The following is a 17,260-nucleotide window of genomic DNA, read 5'->3' as shown; positions in this document are numbered from 1 at the left end:
AAAATCGTGATTATTGTGACCGACATTACATCTGTAAAACAAATATTTGCTAGCCCCCCCCCCCCCTAGGCCCCCTCCAGAAAAAAAATCCTAGCTACGCCAATGATTCCATCAGAAAGTTGAGAAAAAACTGAGTAAGATACGCTACAAAACTAGGTGAGCAATGATATTTACCCTATGAAATGAACGATTTTCTATATCTGCCGACGAGTGCATTCAATGAAAACATCATATTTTGTACAACAAAGAAACATTTTTCCAATCGTTGGTGTTTTATTCGAGTCAAGCGAAGAATAAAAGTATCAATTTAAGTAAAAAAATCTGGATTTGGCCGCCATTTTGATTTAAAGTAGTAGAATGACAACTACCGAAAAGCTAAACATTACATATAATTTGCAATTGTATTGTAATGTTTAGCTTTTCGGTAGTTGTTAAACTTCCACTCGGCTGGTTGGCCGTAAACCACGATTCATAATTAAAAACAAGTAGTAGAATGAGTTTTTCAACATGTTGAATTTTGAGGCCTTCACTAAAACAGATTATGTATACTCTCATTCTTCTTTTCTAACGCGTTGTTTTCATAACAGAATGATTCTTCGAATAGCTATGAATTCAGGAATAATGAATACATAAATTCAATTAATGAAAACCATCTAAAACCATTGATTGAAATAAACACTTTTTTAACCATATGCATTGTTGTTCAGTGAATGAAGTTTATAGATTGTGCGTTGGGACATAATGAAGTCTTGTTATGATATATGTTGTTTTAATGTTTAACATTTATTTATAGATGAAATCTTAAGTTTTTGAGCTAAAAAGTTCTCTGATTTTTTGTGCCATAGTATCTGCTGCCCAACATACATGTGAAAAATAGCTCTTAGACGATGGTCAATAAACAAAAAATAGCTAAATTGAACAGCAGATGGCGAAAAAACGGTTTTTCTAACAAAATTCGAGATTTGCTTGGTCTCAGATGAAATGAATATCGTTCATGCCATCTGACCGAACGGGTCATTTGGCCGAATGCCGTTTGGCCGAAATACGAACAAAAAATAATCCAACTGCTTCAACACTGATGTGTAGGATTCTGTAGAGTGGCCCATAATTGTGATAGGATAGATCGTCATTTTTGTTGAGAATGAAAAATATCGATTTGTTAATTCAGGACAAAGTTGTGAACTTCACACTGTTTCAAGACTCTAAGCTGATGATTGGTTCGTTTCTGGGTTATCAACGGTGTGCTGAAGTTTAAGATGATTTTCAATTATTTCATCCGAAATTTTTCCTTCTCTTAGAAATAGGCTATTCCTTCGAGTTCTACTGGTTTCATTACTATTGGTAAGAATTTGGTTACATTTTGAATGGGAATTATACCTTCTTTAAATCATCGGCAGTTCTTTGTAGTTATATTGTTCGTTTAGTTGAGGAATAGATTCTCGTGCACATTTTCAACGTGGAAAAATAAATACTCACACGTCAGTTTATATGGCACTTTCATAGAAGCACGCATCTTGCATTCAATGTACAATCCAACATAATGCGTTACATGTGCGTTACTTGTTGGTTTTGTTAGCTACGACGCCATCCAATATATGGCAAACATGGTGGGAGAATATTTCGGTGTGGCAAAATTATTTAGGTGTGAGTCTATTAGAGGGCAAAATGCCCAATACTGATCTAACGATTGTTTGCAATACATTTGCTGATGTTTTCATAGAAGTGTTTTTATTCTTTTGACAAAAGGCTGTTCTTTCAAAAGCAACATATTGCTCATAATTATTGGCAATAATTTAGGGATTTTATCTTCTTTATATCATCGGCAGTTCTTCGTAGTTGTACTAATATAATGGTTATTTGCATTACCCTTGCTTATATTTTCATATGAGATTTTTCCTTCTTTTTACCAAAGGCTGTTCTTTCATACTTTTTGGAATTAAGGCATTAAGAACGTATTATAAACTTTCACAGAGACTTATTCAAAACAGCACAAGGATTGTTAGAGATGCTACTCTTCCAAATTAAGATTGCAACGTGTGAACTGAACCCTGCACCGTTGTTTGCGTGAAGCCGTAAATCAAGTGACTCGGTACACTCACGTCAAAGAAGCTAACTGTTTCTCCGTTTGCAAAAGAATTAGCCTATATTTCGTGTTTGAATAAGCTGCATGTTAATTTGATTGCTAGTACTATGAAATAATTTTCTAAGTACGATTTTTGGGGAATCTAAGCAAGCCGATCCTGAAGTCGTAAACCGTTTAAGTCACTGTCAAAAGTTGATTACAAACGCAATGAGAAAAACCTCAACTGGCAGCTTTTCCGGGTAGTAGAGAAGTATTTAGTTGCTTACATTAAGGATGTTCTTCTTTCAGCTCTGACTGTTGCTTGGACTCATTATGACGATTTATTCTTTTTCAAAAATAAGCTGTTCTTTGAAATTCATTTCAATTACATGCTAACTGTTACAGTTCCCTATTGTTTTAATTTTCGGCTAAACGGCATTCGCCCAAATGACCCTTTCGGCCAAATGGCGTTCGGCCAAACGGCATTCGGCCAAACGGCGTTCGGCCAAATGACCCGTATGAATGGGTCGAAAATTGGAGCTTTTCCCCTAGCATCTTCAGCAGTTTAACGGATTCCCAGCAAGGGAAACCAGGAGTTCTCAAAGCGTTCACAATTATTACCCGTTGACCCTTCCATGGGGCTCTGTAGGGGTGGAAAATTAACGAATCTCGAACAAATTGAAAAGCATTACATCCACAAATTTTCACACGAGCGAACCGCCCGATCACCCAGAAATGTGCAAGTTGCAGGACGGTCCGTTCTCCATAATCCCATCCCAAAAAAAAATCCTATTAGCGAACCCCAGCTGGATTCGACCCGGTACCGGTTGGGTGTCATAAAATGTCGTAAAATGTTTATCATCATAAACCGTACTTTGAATCCGCAAAACAAACGTTATACAACCCCCCCCCAGTCGTGTATTGATCGGTTCCGATTAGATGATCATGAGAAAACAACGGACCAAACACGATACCGCCCGGTCATTATTGTCGCGAAAGGTAGAAAATCTCCAAAAGATCAAGCCCCACGAACTTCGACAGGATTAAACGACCATGCAATCAACCGGTTTTTGAGCGTTTGCAGAAGCATAACTCACGTACATTATTATACCAACCTGTGGATGGAGGTTTTCGTCTCGAATGCAAATGACACCTGCTGTTGGCCAATATTAGGGGAGGGGGAAACGATGACTTGCTTTCTGGAAGCCCGAAGCTAATTGGTACTGATTCTCCCCTTTCTCTTCCTTCCTAGGTCCTGGTGATCGTGTGTGGCTTTCTGGGGATTACGTATGCCGCGAAGATCAAGATCCCCACGAAGAACCGGAACGATGATCTCTTCTCGGAAGACGAGTTTACCTTCCCGGTGGAGGATAATAAGGATCCCACCAACTTCACCGGCGACGTCATGAAGGCCGGGATTCTGATGGCCGAAATCAAGAACCAGGGCAAGGGCAAGTTCAAATATGCGTGAGTATTTTACCCATAGATGGGTCAATCTACCAAGTGTCTACAGCACGTGTAATCGACCATCACCGATTTTGACCAAATTTTGGTCAAATGTTCATTCACTTGGAATACGTGAAAAACCCATGGGATCACCCCTTATGGTTTTAAATTTGACAAAAATCCATAACTACTTAAATTTATATCTTCGAAACGACAGTCAGGTCTCCTACTACACGTTGCCACTCACTTTCTTCCCGCCCCAATTAATCAACATTTTTTAATGGTATGGGACTGAATTTTCGTTTGTTTTATTTGAATTCAAAGATGGCCGACTTGAGCCCCTACGCATGATTCGCTGCAACTTCCAGCGGGAAGAAAACCTTTACTGCGGGCCGTGTTTACAAAAAATGAACAATTTCGCTGCAACTTCATCCACTCAATGTGCATCCGGTGAACATTCATTCACTAGATGTTGGTCCGGATGTAATTTTATGTAAACACGGCCCGCATTTACAGCGGAAAAGAAAAAGAATGGCGACAATAAAAGAAGACCGTGGATAAGTCCATTGGAGAAACAGTTTTTGTACAAACTTGATCTTTTCAATTTAAACTGAGCAACACAACGTGAATTGTGTTCAGGATTGCGTCATCTAGTCGAGCTTTACGAGAATGGAGTTCAAGATTTTATAAGAAACCATCTCAGAATTTTGCAAGAATTCCGCATAGGATTATGCCCCTGAAAGTCTTCCATGATTTTGACAGAATCATGCCCTGATTACTGTGAATGCTGCTCAAAATTTTCCAAGAATCTTGTCTAGGATTAAATGAGAATCATTAGCAAGATTCTTTGACATAGTATTCTGTCGGAATCTTTCCTAAGATTTATTTCGTGACCTTGTTCTGGAATTTGCGAAGTTTCTGTCCAGGATTAATATATGAATCTTTCTTAGAATTCTATCAGAATCCTACCTAGAAGTATGTGAATGCATGCCTTGCCTACCTACCTAGAAGAACGTGCATACCAAGAATTAGCTCTCAGATCTATGTCAAGATGCTTCAAAATTTGTGAGAATCCTGCCCAAGGTTCCCATACAATTGATGTCAATGGTTCTGTGTGAATCCTGTGGAAGATTTTTCTTATTTTTTAAATAATACTGCTCAACATTTTGTTCAAATTTCTCTCAGAACTACCCAAGTAACCATAAGCACTAATAATAAGCCCTTAATCAGCATCATAGATGCGTACATGCATTATAATAGCACCACAAATGCTTACACACCTTATAACAGCACTTCCGCTGCCTAGAAACCCTATTACAGCATCATTAATGCTTCTAAGCCTGATGCATACAGGCATTAAATAAGCACTATATTGGCTTTATATTCGAATACAGGGCATGTTTAAATGCCATCCAGTGTTTTGACAGATATACCACGTGCTTTGTGTTTGCATATAGTGGTAAGAGGGAGTCAAACATAAATCTTCTCACTACTACAATTGCAGGTTTTATGACGGGGAAAAGTGATGGTTTAAATTGGTCATTTTTCTTTCCAATACTATTCATCTTATGTGGCCGTAGGAGCAAAGGAGCAGGACAACAACTCAACAATACGGGTGTCGCAGGTTCGAGACGCAAAATGAGGAATTTCATCATCATAAAACGAGTACCAAATGTGGCAATTGCAAGTCCTCAAAAGGATGAAAACTACCAAAATGAATATGTCTAATACGGAGAAGTACTATCTGTATCATTTAATTACATTTTTTGCATACTATTAGAGGTTTCCGTTTTCATTCATTCATTTATTTACCTAGTGTACCAGTTGCTTGGCCGCATACGCGAAAGCTCTCTGGCTGCGTACGCGAAAGCACAAAATATTCGCCCTAAAAACCTGGCGAAAACAACTGACGTTTCTCACGTGGTCTTATATCAGCATTAGTGGTGCCGAGAAGCACGGTTATATCTTGGCACTATAATGGCACGCTATTTCGCCTTTTCTGGCATTATAATAGCATTAAATGCGTATATAAAACTGACATGCATCAAATGATTACCCTATATGCGCATATAATGCTGTTGCCGTGTCGCATTATCGTGCTTACTGGTTACTTGGGTATGGGCAACTTATGCTCAGGATTTTGAGATACCCAAGTAACCATAAGCACTAATAATAAGCCCTTAATCAGCATCATAGATGCGTACATGCATTATAATAGCACCACAAATGCTTACACACCTTATAACAGCACTTCCGCTGCCTAGAAACCCTATTACAGCATCATTAATGCTTCTAAGCCTGATGCATACAGGCATTAAATAAGCACTATATTGGCTTTATATTCGAATACAGGGCATGTTTAAATGCCATCCAGTGTTTTGACAGATATACCACGTGCTTTGTGTTTGCATATAGTGGTAAGAGGGAGTCAAACATAAATCTTCTCACTACTACAATTGCAGGTTTTATGACGGGGAAAAGTGATGGTTTAAATTGGTCATTTTTCTTTCCAATACTATTCATCTTATGTGGCCGTAGGAGCAAAGGAGCAGGACAACAACTCAACAATACGGGTGTCGCAGGTTCGAGACGCAAAATGAGGAATTTCATCATCATAAAACGAGTACCAAATGTGGCAATTGCAAGTCCTCAAAAGGATGAAAACTACCAAAATGAATATGTCTAATACGGAGAAGTACTATCTGTATCATTTAATTACATTTTTTGCATACTATTAGAGGTTTCCGTTTTCATTCATTCATTTATTTACCTAGTGTACCAGTTGCTTGGCCGCATACGCGAAAGCTCTCTGGCTGCGTACGCGAAAGCACAAAATATTCGCCCTAAAAACCTGGCGAAAACAACTGACGTTTCTCACGTGGTCTTATATCAGCATTAGTGGTGCCGAGAAGCACGGTTATATCTTGGCACTATAATGGCACGCTATTTCGCCTTTTCTGGCATTATAATAGCATTAAATGCGTATATAAAACTGACATGCATCAAATGATTACCCTATATGCGCATATAATGCTGTTGCCGTGTCGCATTATCGTGCTTACTGGTTACTTGGGTAATGCAGCCTGCTATTCTAGCGTTGTATCTGAAATGATCGATTTCTCTTCATCGATATTCTCTTTCGCAAATAACTTGACCAGTCGAACGGTTTCGACAATTCTAGCGTAACATTTGAAAAGGGCCTAACTACAAAATGTAAACAAACTTGATTATTCATTATTCGTATCATTTTTTACGTAAATTACTCCTACATACTCTTATGGGCATGCAAAATGCATTATTAATGGTAATTTTATTCAAATTTAAAAGGGGCTATCTGAAAATGATAAAACTAAGAGGGCCTAACTGGTCATAAAAGGGCCTAATTGAAAGTTTCCATCAAAATCAGATTGGCCCTTCCGTGCATTTTTAATTTTCCTCCATATTTTTCAATATTTAGCCATTGTATAGTGTTTTTCTCACATAATGGAACCTAGTGAAATATTTGAAAAGGGTCTATCAGCATAATGTAAAAATTGAGACTAACTGGTTTGCAGACTCGTAAAAGGGCCTATCTGCCGATGATGTTTGAATTCAACCATTTTCACGAGTTGTTTTGTTATTTTAGATTTAAAACGTTATGGGCCTCCTAGTAGACTATTATGAGTGTCGAACACAAGTATAAAACTAGTAAATAGGAGAAAGGGTTTGAAATATGAACAATCAATATAGTACTGAATCTTCAATAAAGAATTTTCAATATTCAATGTTGATTTTCTCACATAATCGATTGATTTTGTTCTAAAACTTTGAAAATCTATTCAATAATCAATAAAATTAGCAAATTCAAAAAGGGCCTAACTGGTTTGAAAATTCGTAAAAGGGCCTATCTGCGAATGATGTTTAAATTGAACTATTTTTACAAGTTGTTGTGCGATTTGAAATTCAAATCGTTGTGAGCCACGTAATAGACCATTATAAGTGTTGAACACAAGGGGTTATCCGAAAATGACGTCCATCAATTGGGGCCTCCTCCAATGGGGGGATGTACGAAAATGTGACAGTGCATGGATTGGGTATTGGAAAAAGCGTGACAGAGGGGGTAGAAGGGTTCTAGAAATCCCGAAAAACGATGCACGTCATTTTTGGATCTTCCCCAAGTATGAAACTAGTCAAAAGCGAATGGATTTGAAATAGGAATAATCAATGTGGTACTGAATCTTCAACCGAAAATTTCCAATATTTAGCTATTATATAGTGTTTTTTCACATAATCGCTAAATTTTGTTCAAGGTTTATGCAAACCAATTCAAAAATCAATAAAATTAACAAATTATAAAAGGGCCTAACTGAAACCATGTTCAATCAAAGGGCCTAACTGAAAGGGCCTAACTGGTTTGAAGATTCATAAAAGGGCCTATCTGCCGATGATGTTTGAATTCAACAATTTTTACGAGTTGTTGTGTTATTTGAGATTAGAAACATAATGGGCCACGCAACAGACTTTAATGGGTGTCGAACACAGGTATGAAACTAGTAAAAATGCGAATGGGTTCAAAATAGGAATTATAAATATGGTACGGAATCTTCAATTGAGAATTTCTCAATGTTTACGTTTTGCAGATAGGCTCTTTTCAAATGTTACGCTAGAATTGGTTTTATTTTATAAATAAAATGGCCAAAACTATCAATAATGTTGAGTTTCTTATACTTGTTTTAATTGAATAATCGATTTTAATTGTACTAAAAAATTGCTTTGACTTTTATGTCGTCAATTTGACTAGAATAAAACTGTCCAACTTTTAACCCGTATAGGCCTGAGTAAAAGCAAAAATGACAATCATTTTAATTTGCCTAAATCATTAAGATCTGATATTCAACATTATAAATGAAGAGTTTTGCACCATTTAAAGTATACCGGATGTGGCCATTCGGCGGAAATGCCCGGAAGTACCGACTATAGATTAGTTGTATACTAAACCGTTTCACTTCTCGAAAAGTAGAAATCAAACATAATGGTGCAGTAAAATGCGTTCCCATAAGCTTGGCACATATGTTCAGATACAAATTGACCATTTTATCGTAAGTATGAGGCGTCCCGGGACCCGAAAATTGTCATTTGTATGATCAATCAAATGCAAAACTCATAGTTATACAATTCAATCGTTTCTCAAAAGGTTTACACTGATTCTATTTGTCTTAGTCAAATAGTGGCCACATTATAGCCGATTCCGGAAATTATCTGTGACTTGAAATTAGTCTACCTCCAGGGGCACAAACGCATAGTACCCTTATCACCCGTCATGACCCAGTGACCCACCGGAATAACTCTGGCTACAGGAATATTTCCGCGTCCCTCTGTCCAGTTCTAGAAACTCGATATGTGTGCCAGTATACTGACAAAAAAGGATATGAATCCATTAACGATCAACGCTCCGTCATCGTAACCATCGTCATTATCGAAACTTCAAAAGCAGTTTTTCTGTTCAAAACTAAAAATTATTCGATGAAAATGTGTTCACTGTGTTTCAGTTGGAGAATAGAATACAGTGAACACATTTTCCTGCAAATTTTCTTGATTTCGAACGAAAAAACTGCTTTTGAAAATTCCGAATTCAATAATGGATCCTGCCCCCTTAAGAATTCGCTGAGTGGTGAGGGTTTTAGAATTTTTGCTTTCACCCAGGCCTAAACGGGTTAAGAAGCGCTAATGGCTGCCGCAAACACTCTCGCTTTCTGGTAGGGATCAGTCGATTGCAATATGTCCCTAATGTTATGCAGCATCTGAAAGCATATGGTTTAACACTTTTATCGCATATCAGGACCAAAAACATTTGGTTGAAGTTTTTCGTCCAATAGAATCAGGTGAAATTTAGCAGATAATAGGCTCATGGCACAGACAAACAGACGTAACAGCTAGAACAATAAGGTCCTAAAGCCCTGTCCCAATTTTAGTGCCAAACGCTTAAATTGAGGCCAAAAACACATGTTTACTCAATTTTTTAATGTTTTTCGTTTGTTTAAGTACAAAAAAGCGATGCGAGCGCCACGTGTGGCCCGTCGGCCAACTATCAAAATTAGCATTGGGCGCTATTATGCTGTGCGTTTAAAAGGCCGGCTCCAAAGACACGTTGGGAAATTTGTGCCATCGCCATTACCGAACATCCTTTTGGACTGAAAACTTGATCGTTTGGTCACCTCCAGCTGGGAGCAAAATTTTTTCGACGGCTTCTAGGTAATGTAAATTACCCTGACCCAACAACTAACAATCCATTAGATCTTAAAATTCATGCGCCTTGCGATCCATTAGGCTATCGACCGTTTTCGGCCTAACTTTCGATCCAGCTATCAGCCTAAAGGGATGTTTGGTTTTCCAGATTTGTGCTATTGAAAATTTGAGGTTTGGTTTCGATTCATCTTCACCTCAATTTTTCTTGATTGAACAAACTTATGAACATTTTGCAGTGAAATCGTTTGAACTCATGTCAAGCATGAATCTTCGGTAGTGTCTGTCTTCCGTAGCCATGGGGATTGTTGCTTCAAAATGCTAAAAATTTATGCAAATACAGGGCTCAATTTTTCACGAAAAACCTAATTCCATGAGCTCATGAACATAAGAAAAAGGAGCACCATTTTTGCATCGAATATAATCAATCGACAAATATTAATGTGAATTAAGACTCCCCTTCCCTTATTTGAACAATGGTATCCAACAACGGTACTATTCAATATTAGACCTTAGAGAATTTGATGACTTTCAACTTACAGATGTTTTTTTTTTTAAGAATCGTTAGAAAAAATCAATATTTGACGTATATTTTTCTGTTTTTCGTAGTAAACTATTTTTTTTTTTTTTCATTTTTATACACATTTTGATTAAACTCGATCAAATACCAACATAATATGTGTATTGAAACAAATTCGATGGCTTTTCTAATGATTTTTGTACGAAAATGGCAAATAAAAAAAGGGTGCAATAATTTTAGGGATGATAGAGGATCATGATAGATTATTTTCATTCATCTTAGGCAAAGATGTGCGTCTTAACCTACTTTACAATTCGTTCTTTTACATCAAACTGCTATCTCTTCTCGTTTTGTCGTAATTTTGATTTGAACACACAATGTTGCGTAATTAATTTTCATACAACAGGTCACAGGTTATTTGGTCCCACTGTGTGGCGAAAGTTGACGCGTTGTTTGCATCGCGTGCGCAGCACACTTGATCTCAATAGGGTCCTAAAGCCCTGTTCTAATTTTAGTGCCAAACGCTTGAGTTTAGGCCAAAAACACTCTCCATTTGAAGAAGCAAATCTCAAGTACCACTCAATATAGCGAAGTGAAAAATGTATAACTATAATTATATATATGTAGTGTACAACCCATTAAATTTTCAGTTCGGTTCACTAAAACTAGAGATTTGCTTCTGCAAAGTTTTGATGATAATTGTTAGAGTGAGACAAAAGATAGGGAAAATAACGCGGACTTCCGAGTCACCTTAACAGTAAAAAAAAACAAAAGTGGGTAGGTTCGATGGCACCGGAAAGCTGGAGTTATGACAATGGATTTCATTTTCGCCAAAATTCCAGGATGACTAATGTAAAATATGTCCTAAATTGAATTGCTTCGACAATTTTCAGGGTTTTTTTAGTGCCCTCTTTCATGGATTCCTTTGGTTACTCCATCAGAGACTTCTCAAGAAATTTTCAAGGTATTCCATTAAGAGTTCCACAAGAAACTCTTCCAAAAATTCTTCGTTTAGAAGTTCCATCGACTTTTATCAAGCGCTCATTTTATTCTCTCTCAGACTCTGCCACGAATTTCTCATAAGGTTTTTTTTCGAAAATGCTCTAAGAAACTCCCAAGTATTTTATTTAAGTATTCATGTAGAAATTTCTTCAGTGACTACACCAGGAATACCTTCAAGATCCCTTGAGCTAACCTAGCTTTCATCTAGGAATTCCAACTGAACAGCAGTGGAAGAATGCTGTTAAGTTATTCATAAAACCCTCAACGAATTTGTATCGTTTTTTTTTTTTGTACGGATCCTTCAAGAAATTTTACCGAGTTTTTTATGGAAACCTATTGAGACATTTTTATTTTATCTTCCAGTACCAATTTTTCCTTAGTATTTCAAGAAATTCATTTATTCAGGATTTTTGTTTGAAATGTTTCCAAGCAATAGTTTGAAATGTTTCCAGCACTAGCAAGAAGTCAATCCGATTTTTTTGTAAGATTTCATCAAGAGTTCAATGTGAATATTCTTTGAAAATTCTCTTTTAATTAAGGTTGGTTTGTCGTAGAAAAGAATAGTAATCACCTATCACGGTGCGTGAAAAATTACTTGTCAGAAATGGTCAAGGAAATAGTCTTTCTTTAATCACAGTACGTAGTTGAGAAGAAATGTCATTGATAGAAATTGTCTAATGGAACTCTCTGTAGATAATTTTTGTCCCATTAGAAAAAGATGTTTTACTCTTCGTAAGCAAAACAGCATACTTAGCTACACTTTTTAATTATACTAGAAATTCATTTAAAATTATAATCTGAGATTTTTACAGAACAGGTATTTTAAAAAATATAGTTTTTTTTAGATTTTGCTAGAAATATTACACCAATTCGTTCAAAGATTCGTTTCAAAACAATCTTTCATTTTTTACCCAAAAGGACAAGCTTGTGAATTCTGGAATGCTTACATTTTACTTTTTTTTCAGATATGATTGTAAAAAGCCACCTAAATGACTTCTGGAAAAAAAAAACCTGAAAATCATTTGATAAAAAAGATGATTTTTTTTCTTAATTCTGCATTTTCTTGGATACCATCATGAAATAACCCTTGTAGATAATACTGCGGAATTTCCTGGATGAAACTTTGAAGAATTTCTGAAAATTTTGTTTTTTAAGAGTTCTAGTAGATATCTTACACACTTAAATTATTTTACGGATTCCTGTGAAATCTCAACAGCTGAACAGTTCGGTGAAATGAATTAACGAAGTACGGTAAATTTTTACAGTATTCGGTAAAAAATCACCGTAATCCGTTAAATGCCGACGAAATATGGTGTTTTATTTCACCAAACTGTTGAGATTACGGTGAAATTCACCGTAGTGTGTTTAGTGTGTAGTATAGGCTTCTGGACGATTGCAATGACTTTTTTTTTAGAAAAATAGCTTAAAATGCATGGATGAATTTGTATCAAAAATTTCTTGAAGAAGGCATGAAAAAGTCTGCATGAACTGCAAAATAAATTACCGAAGTTATTCTTGGAAAATTCATGATTGAATAACTGAAGACATTTCTAATTTTAAAACTTATGTGTCATTGAACACGGATTTTGTTGATAACATCATGAGATGTTAAATCGCAAGTACAGTGAGAGGCAAAATAAAGTGCCCACCTTACCAGTTTTCGAATTTCTCTCATTGATTTGGTTCAAATTAAAGTTAACACACCTAAATCTTTTGTGATATTTTATTTTTGATGTTCTTTTAAAGTTGCACTTACGAAATTTTGATTAAAAAAAGAATTTTACTTAAAGAAAAAGAAAATCAATTTGTATTGAAAAAAAAGTAGTGACAAAAATAAGTGCCCACTTCCTTCTTGGCCCCAGAAAAGATGATTTAAGAAAAATAAAAAGCAATTTAATAGTTAATGTGTCCTCCTTTGGCCTTAAGGACTTGCTGGAGGCTCTTCGGCATGCTTTTCACCAGGTTTTGTAGGTGTTGTGGATCTAGTTCTTCCCAGGCGCGCTCCAAGGCTTCAAAATAATTATTTTTGTTGGTAACACCAGTTTTTTCAACCCTAGCATCGAGAATCGCCCACAAATTCTCGATGGGGTTGAGGTCTGGGCTTTGTGGAGGCCATTCCAGCGGTTTAATCCGACAAGACCGGAAGAAAGACTTGGTCTTCTTTCCAGTATGCTTCGGGTCGTTGTTCTAGAGAAATATGAATTTCTCTTCAAGGCCCGTCTGGATCAGCGAAACCTCCAGATTTTCCAGCAAGATGTTAATGTAGGAATCTGCCGTCATTATTCCGTCGATTATTCCCTTCCAAAAATAAAATATCACAAAAGATTTAGGTGTGTTAACTTTAATTTGAACCAAATCAATGAGAGAAATTCGAAAACTGGTAAGGTGGGCACTTTATTTTGCCTCTCACTGTAGATTCAAAATTTCATCCGCTTTGGAATGGAACTTAAAGATCTGAGATTGGTTGAATTATTTTAAAGTTATTAACATTTAAAGACGAACATAGCCTAAAACATAAGAAAAAATCAAACCTCGGTAACGTTTGAGATTTGACTATGCGTTTACCTAATCTCGGTAACGTTCGCCGAGGACTCGGCAAAAAATTTGGATTGCCGAAATCTCGATAAAATAAGTACCGCGATTCGGCATTGAAAATTACCGAATTCTCATCTGTTGGGTTTACGTTTTACCGAGGTCGATAAAATAATTCAAGTGTGTAGGGCAAAAGTTCGGCAAAAGTTAATATATTGTCAAAAAAAAAGTGAATTGCTTGAAATCTACAAAGTGCGTTTAAAATAAGTTGAATGCCTGACCGTATGGAAAAAAATGTTTTACCATAGTTTTCGAAAAAAAATAACTGCTATTTTTGACTATACTACAATTGACTTTGTTTTGTGCAAATAACTGACCAAAGTTTAGTGTGTATTTTTAAGGAAATATCATTTCAAACTAATAAAAGGTATTCTTTACAAAAAAAATATCGATGTTTTGTGCTCCAGTTAACAAACTTTTGCCCCACACTTGATTCCAACTGTTGCCTCACCAGTGGGACAATCAATTTTGAAATAGGTATAACTATAAATAAGTGAATATTTTGGCACGAGTGACACGAGCAGCAAAATTGTACTGTGTTGGATTTGGTCGATTTCATACGCTTTTTGAATAGCACCCAAATTGTTGGTTTTTGTGATATAGTTTGTTCGGAGAAGTTTCTTGGTATATTAAAACGCATCTTTTGATGCAAAAAGTTTTGTGATCAATCCACCTAGCAGTACGATAGAAAAACTATGTTTTCTACATATGATAGTAAAAACCATTAAAATACAATTATAGACTATCATGATTTGTAAGAGTTGTCTGCGCCATTTTCTTTGCTACTTCAAAAGATAGCGCAATGATATGTTCAGCAAAAACACGGGTTTTTCAATGACAAACAACTTTATAGAAAACACATGAAATGTTAAAAATCTTGGAAAAATGTTATAATAAAAAGTATGATTTTTAGGAGCCATTCACATACAACGGCATATATCTCAAAAAGTATAAGAGATAGAAAAATCGTGTCTTCGACAAAGTTGTTTCAAATTGCCAATTCTACAACTTTGCCGAAGACACCATATGTCTATCTCAATGTTATGAAAAAATAGTTTTTCTATGTCACTGCCAGGTGAGTTGATCACAAAACTTTTTGCATCAAAAGATGCGCTTTAAAATGCCAAGAATCTTCTTCGAACGAACTATAGCGCTAAAATCAACGGTTTGATCGCTATTCAAAAGCGACTGAGGGTCCACTGTATGGTATTTATTGTTAAATGGCAATAATGTTATAGTTTACAAAAATGTGAGCAAAATTATGGGTTTTTTGACAAAGGCATACAAATTAGACTTTTTCCATGTTTTAAGAAACCTACGTCCAAAATTTGGACTAAATCGGATATGGTCGACTACACGTTTGTACTTCATGGACACCTTGCATGAAATGACCCATGGATATATTTTTGGAATGTGCTTTATTTACGATCTGATTGTTCATTTCTAGTGTGGAAACCCAGAACGGAATCGAAATTGAGCAGATCGGTAAGCTGAGGGATGACAACAAGACCTTTGTGGTCATGGGATCGTACACTTATACCGGTGCCAATGGAAAGCGATACCGCGTCCGCTACACTGCTGACGAGTTTGGCTATCACCCGATCACCGAGCTGGACGTAGACATTCCCGAGTAAGACTTAATTGAAATACCGAATTTCGTTTCCTAGAATACTAAACACCGTTATCCCTTTTAGACCCGGAGCAGTTCAAGCAGCGCCCATTAAACCGTTTGTGTTCACCACCAAGGCCACGACGACGACTACGACGACCACCACCACGGAACATCCGGGATACCATTACGAACGGCCCACGAATGGCTATCTTCCACCCACCAATGGCTACCTGCCGCCATCCAACCAGTACCTGCCGGCGAAGAACGTCAACGACCCACCAGTGAATCAGCTTCCACCCCTGCTCAGCCCTCAGTACCGGGGACAGAATGCTCTCTAATCGAAGCGGACTCCGTCTGGAGCTAGATAGAGGATAGATAGATTTCAATCTTATGACCTATTGTGAAAGCAGTATTTATCCGGAAATTAGAGTTTCAAATCTTCTTCATTGATGGCGACACGTGTACATATAGGTTGAATCCTTGTTTAGGGTAAGGTATTTATAATTTCAAATAAAAATTAGTTAGTGTGATAAATTTTTTTGATGTGACTTGAGTAAAACACAGAGTTATCACTGCCCCAATATAAAGCTCGTTCATCGTATAATTATGTCGCCAATTTTTCCAGTATTCTTCATTTATGAAAGCTGTTTCTGTTCCGAGCGTATTATTAACCCGTATAGGCCTGAGTGAAAGCAGAAATACTAAAACTCTTACCACTCAGCAAATACTCAACGGATTCAAAAAAAAATTTGTCAGTGTATTGACCCACATATTTTTTTTTATTCTAGAAGTGGACGGAGGAACTCGGGAATACTCATGTAGCCGGAGTTATTGCGGTGGGTCACTGGGTCAAGTCGGGTAGAAAAATGCATTTTTTGGGACATGGCAAGTTATCTTAATTTATTTCAAATGGCAATAATTTTAATTTGCATACATCATTAAGATCTGATATCCAACATTATAAATGAAGAGTATTGCACCGTTTAGAATGTTCTGGATGTGGTCACTCGGACTTAATGCCCTGAAGAACCGACAAAAAAACGTTTTTAATACACTTAACCTAACTTAACCGAAACATATAACGCATTAATCGTGGCAATAGAAGATTGTAACAATTTTTGCTTGAAATTATTAATTATTTTATTTGACATTTGTTCCAATGTTTCAACATTGGATATTCTATGTAATTCATTGGTACTATACCAGGGAGGAAGCCTCAGAATCATTTTCAAAATTTTATTTTGAATTCTCTGCAGAGCTTTCTTCCTGGTATTACAACAGCTAGTCCATATTGGTACAGCATACAACATGGCTGGCCTGAAAATTTGTTTGAATATCAAAAGCTTGTTCTTAAGACAAAGTTTTGATTTTCTATTAATAAGGGGATAGAGACATTTTACATATTTATTACATTTGGCTTGAATGCCGTCAATGTGATTTTTGAAAGTTAAATTCTTATCAAGCATGAGCCCTAGATACTTAACTTCATCTGACCAATTTATTGGAACCCCTCTCATCGTGACAACATGTCTACTTGAAGGTTTCAAATAAAGAGCTTTTGGTTTATGTGGGAATATTATTGCAATTTCAGAGAAAACTTTCCGTTTTACGGTCCAACGAAAAGCTACCGCAGCTGTCACTTCACTGATTTGTACTGGTAAATCATCAGTAGGCTTCAATGATACCTTGGATACCGTCTTGATGATTGTTGTTTGTTGCTATTTTCCATACCGTTTTTTCTTTCAAGCATACTATGATTGAATTGTTTGCTTCAATGATAGAATGATTTTGAAGCCTGCGGTAG

General features: G+C 36.5%; 1 protein-coding gene across 1 annotated transcript in view; it reads left to right on the top strand.

The window, feature by feature from the left end:
- LOC5578395 overlaps positions 1 to 15,990 on the top strand; it is a 35,652-nt gene extending 19,662 nt beyond the window's left edge. Inside the window, exons 2-4 of the mRNA XM_021838319.1 lie at positions 3,315 to 3,529; positions 15,292 to 15,474; positions 15,539 to 15,990. Coding sequence (XP_021694011.1) covers positions 3,315 to 3,529; positions 15,292 to 15,474; positions 15,539 to 15,794 — 654 coding nt within the window. The 3' untranslated portion in view covers positions 15,795 to 15,990. The remainder of the gene's footprint in view (positions 1 to 3,314; positions 3,530 to 15,291; positions 15,475 to 15,538) is intronic.
- The last annotated feature ends 1,270 nt before the right edge of the window (positions 15,991 to 17,260 follow it).

The sequence above is a fragment of the Aedes aegypti genome, chromosome 1 (genome assembly GCF_002204515.2).
Source record: "Aedes aegypti strain LVP_AGWG chromosome 1, AaegL5.0 Primary Assembly, whole genome shotgun sequence".
NCBI classification, from domain to species: Eukaryota; Metazoa; Arthropoda; class Insecta; order Diptera; family Culicidae; genus Aedes; species Aedes aegypti.
This window is presented reverse-complemented; position numbering and strand designations above follow the sequence as displayed.